General features: G+C 39.0%; 1 protein-coding gene across 1 annotated transcript; it reads right to left on the reverse strand.

Annotated features, from left to right (window-relative positions):
• Window positions 1-3,197: 3,197 nt before the first annotated feature.
• TMEM174 (transmembrane protein 174) lies at window positions 3,198-5,960 on the reverse strand. The gene is made up of 2 exons (XM_082254123.1): window positions 5,253-5,960; window positions 3,198-3,308 (listed from the first exon to the last, which is right to left on the reverse strand). Exons 1-2 carry the CDS (start codon window positions 5,873-5,875, stop codon window positions 3,209-3,211), a joined length of 723 nt encoding a protein of 240 aa, XP_082110249.1. The 5' UTR covers window positions 5,876-5,960; the 3' UTR covers window positions 3,198-3,208.
• Window positions 5,961-6,199: the final 239 nt, after the last annotated feature.

The following is a 6,199-nucleotide window of genomic DNA, read 5'->3' on the forward strand; positions in this document are numbered from 1 at the left end:
CCATCTTCATCCAGTATTCCTTCTGGGTTTATGCACTCTGGCCATTTGAATGGCTAAGCAACAATTACGTTACTCCCACTCATGCACACGGGTGTCACAATTGCAGAACAGCAATCTCCGCATTTAGGGAACACTGTGCATGCTCAGTGAGGTCATCAGCAGGAGACAATGTGAATATCTCCTGTATGGCACAAGTTTAAGAGATAACTATGGTACCTACAGGTAAGACTTGTTATAAGATTACCTGTAGGCACATGTTTTACGTTAGAGGTTACTACTACTTTAATAGGAGTAGGCTGGAAATAATTGGCACACAATGTGGCAATAAATAAGTGATTTTACATTTTTACCAAAGATACGCTTTAAACCGAATACAAAATGTATAAAATAAATGTATAAGAGGCCCCCTCTTTTCTTGTACCACTTCCTCTGTCCTTCTCACTTATCAAACACCCACTATACCTCTACATTCCAACCAACATTTCTCTGACATTTTTCTCCTTGGATCTTGTCTGCCCACTTCTGTCTCATCTCCTTCACATCTGTTCTCACTTTCTCTGCAGGGTATTGCCTCTGATAATTCTGAGTTTTAGATTTTTGAACAAGTTGTTTCTTCAATAGGATAGTACAAGTCCCATGCATTCTGTTGTTTCCATAAGCATGATGAAATGAGCTCCTCAAAGTCTACTGTTTTTAGGTTTGAATAAACAAGCTTTTAGACAGTACTATTCTTTTATTCTTTCTTTGATATACTGTTTAGTAGCATGTTTAACCTCCTTGTAAAGAGCTAAAAATCATTTCTCACATTAATGAATATGAAAGAACAGCACACAAGCTAGCTTACTAATTTAGCAGCAATATACACAAGGTTACCTTTGATTTACTTATTCACAAATGTACAACATTGTTCACAAAGTACATAAATAAACCAAACCTGCATATTTAATTTGGCCATTGGCTTGTGAGGGTAATTAGAATTGTATTTACGAAAACTCAATTAGTTTGAGTAACTATTTCAGTCATCTGCACCATATGGCGATGGAACCGCTGTACGTCTGACAATGACGCAGTCCGTATGTTCTCTAGAGAGGCGATAAAAATACGTACTACACAACGTCCCATTCATTAGGACTCTGGTTATGGAGATCATTTCACAATTATCCATAATGTGTTTATAAAGTGCTGACCAGACACTGGATGGATAGCATTGCAATCATTTACATTTAGTAAATCAAAACAGCATCAACATAAAGTAAAAACACATCACAAAGAAACAGATGGGCTTCTGGTGGATGCAAGCAACAATATTATTCATGAAATGACTACAAATGGGGTCAAACACAATGTTTGGCTATTATAACTTTCATATGCCTAGGCTGCAGAGTCCCTGAAGAATTGAATAAGCAAACGTTTAGAGGACCTGAACTCCAAAAGTAAAGATTTGGTACCTTAAAGTGATTGGAAAGTCTTGTTTTTTTTTTTTTGTTTTTTGTTTTTTTTTAATAACAAACATGTTATACTTACCTGTTCTGTGCAGTTGGTTTTGCACAGAGCACCTCGGATCCTCCTCTTCTCGGGTCCCTCTTCAGCTCTTCTGGCTCCTCCTTCCTGTTGAGTGCCCCCACAGCAAGCAGCTTATTATGGGGGGCACCTGAGCCGAGTCACAGCTCCCTGTGTCTATTCAGACATGGAGCTGCGACCCTACCCCGCCCCATCTCTCTCCTGATTGGCTGAATGATTTTGATTGAGAGCAACGGGAGACAATCGCACCATAATGCATTAAGATAAAAAAAAAAACCTTCTGCCTTTACAGTCTCTTTAAAGAAAACATCTGGAAAAGTTTATTTTGCCTAAGCAATATCCTGAAGGATTTACCTTTTGTCTTAAATACCCGCTGAAATAAAGTAGTGAACTTCCTCTGCCTAGGTACTTATAAAACTGCTAAAAGTCATAAAACTTTGTATAGTCTTATGACAATTGGTGTGATATTTGGCACTATTGTGCTGCTCACAGCACTATAATGTACTGTGTATGAAATATCAGTATAACAACAACCAAGTAGCTAGGCCAAGCCAAACATATGAGAAAGATTGTGGTGGCCTGTAGGGTATGGGATTCAGTATCAGAATTGTTTACCTTCCTTTACTGAAAGCCAAAAGTTCCCAGTCCTGTCCTTAGTATAATCAACAATGCAAACTTATGTATGAATATAACCCACCAAGATGTTTGGGTGAAATTGCAACATTTCAGTGGCAGACAATGTATTCTATAATAATACAGGGAAGGTATAAATTCAGCATGTGGCTTTAGAGAAGTACTAAAACAACCGATATGGCAACTAAGGACTCCGATTTGCCATGTAATTTCATTGTCTTGTGCTGTCAAATACAATACACGGTAACAATAAAATTAAGTATTTAGAGACAGAAGTTACAACGCTTCTGCATCCTTGATTAAAAGGCTAATAAAGGTTTCATTACATTTGCTCATGTTATCGTCACTATATACTTATACTGGAGAAACTCCATTATTATGTTGGGTGCAATGAGGATGAAAGGAATAAGCATTGCCCGAAAAAGAGCAAGAGTCAGGATCCCAGGGTCTCTTGAGGTAAAGCTGTTGTGCCACTACTTTTAGGACATTAAATAGATCTGAATGAGCTAGACTTGATTCATACAAAGGTAGCTTACAATCACTGGACTGTTCTGGATCCCAATAACTTGTTTACAAGTCATGCAAATACTTCAATAGCCTCTGTTCGATCAAGTGGTTCCCTGAGGGCAAATGGAACATACTAATAAAAATCTTGTCACAAAAATAGTCTTACTGGTAACAGCTCGTTGTATTGTGTAAAGGAGAACAGAAGGAAATTGCCCCTTTGTCAAAATCCAAGAGCAAATACAAAGAAAACATGGCAGTGGAAGCTGCAATTATACCTGATCAGCAGAATGGTTGATTGGAATGGACCGGTGTTCTGTGTAAGGTGCTGTTGAATATCGTAGGAGAAGCTATATAAAAAGGATAGCCAAGAAACAAACTTTTTTCTAAGAGCACCTATACATTCCATATAGATGATTGGTATTGCTTCTCTGAATAATTGCACTCCATGTCTATAGTATTATACTTTCAACGGCCAGAAAATATATTACCCAGAATTTGACTTCTGTAAATCCTCAGGAAGGTGGGACTTCTGTAACTTTTATATTAGTTAGTTTATTTCAGGAAATATTTCTGCATATGAAGGTGGTGGGCCACTGTAAGTATTTACACTCTGGAGCTGTTCATGCTGCCTTCTGAAACATGGAGATCTGTAAAGTTGGAGAAATAACAGCAAAGTTGAGAATGTTTAATTCTTATCTTAGAAAAAAAAAAAAAGATGATTGTAGTATGTTCTGTTAAAATACCCTTGTTAGCATTTTTTCTCTCCAAAACTATAAAGCTTTCATGCCTGAAAAGCCTTTCTCTTCTACCACCTCTTAACCCCAACACTTCTAATTGCTAGATTTAATCAAAGAAAATCTAAAAGCCCCAAATACTTACCTGAATCCATGGTTATGTCACAAAACAGGTCCCAAGTATTTTTTTCTGTCCTACATAGTGTAAGGGTCTGGTTTCTGTTCCCCACATTCCTGCCCTGGTGATGTGGCCATATCCAATTTGCTATCCAGTAGGAGGATTCTTACAGGTTCCAGGAGACTTCAGTGGCATGATAACCTCACTGCAAGGGGTGACAAAAAGACTGGTTGGCGGTGGACCCAGACTGCAGTAGTGGATCACTGGTCTACACACCTGGAAGAAGCAACATGGAGGGTCACATGATGGTGGACTCAGGAAAAAGGGGGTTTTGAGTTTGTTTGTTTTTTTCTTTTTTTGTGGAATGGATGGGAGCAAGGTGGCAACATTGTGGAGTGGTAGGAAGGGATGGGGGGGGGGGGGTTACACTTGAATTAAACAAAATATTTTTCAAGGGGGTCTATCTTGACTGACAACCTGGTGCCATATTATACATTTCTTAAAAGTCATTCAGTGTTAAGATGGATAGCTATGAAAGGATAACCCCATGCTGGTGACCATGTCTAGTCTACTTTTCTGTCCTATCCCTGCCCCTAGGTATCACTCATCTTTCTCTACAGTACAAAATAATCAAACAAGAATGCTTCATATCACAGGCATGTGATGCAGAGATCTCACCAACAGATATAAAGACATTTATACAGTTTCACCTCATTCAACATTTAAACATTTTGCATTGATTCCTCCCATGATATAGTACACAACAAAATCACTTATATATTAAGGGATTTATAAATTCCTATTAATATCAGGGGTAATAATTAAGGAAAGCCGGGGCAGGACTCTGAAAAAGGTAAAGCATTTTTTCTTGGTCACACATTAATTACCGGTAGATGCTTTCAGCTTACTGCAGACATCCCCAAACTGTATGAAACAGTTTTACACTTCTTCATAAGGCTTCCAAATGATTTATTTGTAAGAGATTGATGACAGGAGGTAAAATTCAGTTATCTGACCTCATTGTGTCTTACAGTAGACATACGCTAGCTTGGGGCCAGATCCACCAGCTGTACCTATGGGCCGCAGAGCTATATAGCTTTCCCCCTTTTAACTGTTAGCCATATATTTTTCTGTCTTAAATAGAAATGCACCAATTTCTACAATTTTATTTTCACACTATCCAAATATTTTAAGTCTGTTTCAGGCAAGTAATAAAATAAAATTACTTTTAGGTATGGATTTTTTCCCCCTTGTTACAGTGGTTAGATAGTTATTTTGATTGTGGTTTTGACCAAGTAAGTATGCATATGCCATGCCAGTAGGATCCCTGTGGAAGTCGAAAATCACTGCACTAGGCATGGCTACTGCAGTGGTCATGCTTTGAAGTCCAGAGCCCAGTTCAGTGCGCGGAAGCCATTCATAGAACACCATACATTTTTCTAAAAGAATGCAAGGTATTCTCTGTATGTAGAAAAATCTGATCTCTGATTTGAGAAAATTAAAGTGTTTCCTGAGTGGGGCCCCTGCCGAGCAAGCAACCCCCTGTTCACTTCGCAGTAGGGCAGCCGTTCGACACAGGAATTGGAAGCTAGTGGATCATTTTCAGCTTCCACAGGGATTGGCTAGCTATAGAACATGCATACTTACATAGGTCCAAGCAATGTAACTGAACAAAAAAAAAGCCATACATAAGCTTCAACTCAAAGGAAATTTGCACAGACTGAAAAATAGGCACATACCTGTCATTTTCACTGTCTGTAAGTTGCAGGTTTGTAACTTCTTCCACAAATGCTGGATTGTCCCTTGCATACACACTGTGATATTCAGGGGGAAATACTGGAGATGGCATCGCAATAGGAGTACTAGATCCACTGTAACCAATGACAGGTGTGGGTATGGGAGATGTCAATTCATTGGCATCCTGAGCACTATATGGAGGAGGAATGTACTGTACCACCGTAGCTCCGTGGAAAGTTATTGGTTGGTTTATTCCGGTGAAAACAAAGGACTGTCCAGCTGAAAGCTGATCTGCCTCTAGCGCCGTATCCTCATTGCTCCTACAAGGCTTACATGACAGCAGTTTAAACTTGCATACGGATATCAGTGCAAAGGTCACCCCTACTGATAATAGAATGGGTCCCAGCAACTGGGTCCACTCAAACCTATTCTTGCCATCACGTTGGATCCATCCCATTGCAGTAAATGTGATTCCAACAAGTCCCACAAAGATTCCAGAGAAAAGCAAGGTGGCCCCAGCTTTATCACTTTCCGAGACTTGAACATCCAGCTGGTTGTTTGTGAATGGGGTAACAGAAAATACATTGAGGGAGAAATCATCCACTGGAGGGTTCCTCTGTTCCATTCTTCCTTGCTGGTTGCCTCTTGTTGCAGCCTAAAAAGAAATACTTAGCAGCTTGCCAAGTTAAAAGATCAGAAGGTACTGCAAAAACAAGACTCACATGACTTGTACATAAAAAGTAGACTTTGGTAGGCAGGTATAAAGGTCTGAGCAGTGAAGCTTAAATATAATGGACAAGGAAATGTACATTTGTAGACTGACCTGGAAGACACAGTATAAAATGTACATGAACTGGAATATTTAAAAAAAAAAAAAAAAAAAGCCTGCTTTGAGAAAAATAAATACAATTTATGGACATTTTTAACGGATCAGGCCAGGTAGCTCATA

The sequence above is a fragment of the Pelophylax lessonae genome (genome assembly GCF_965119305.1).
Source record: "Pelophylax lessonae genome assembly, chromosome: 1".
Classification (NCBI taxonomy): domain Eukaryota; kingdom Metazoa; phylum Chordata; class Amphibia; order Anura; family Ranidae; genus Pelophylax; species Pelophylax lessonae.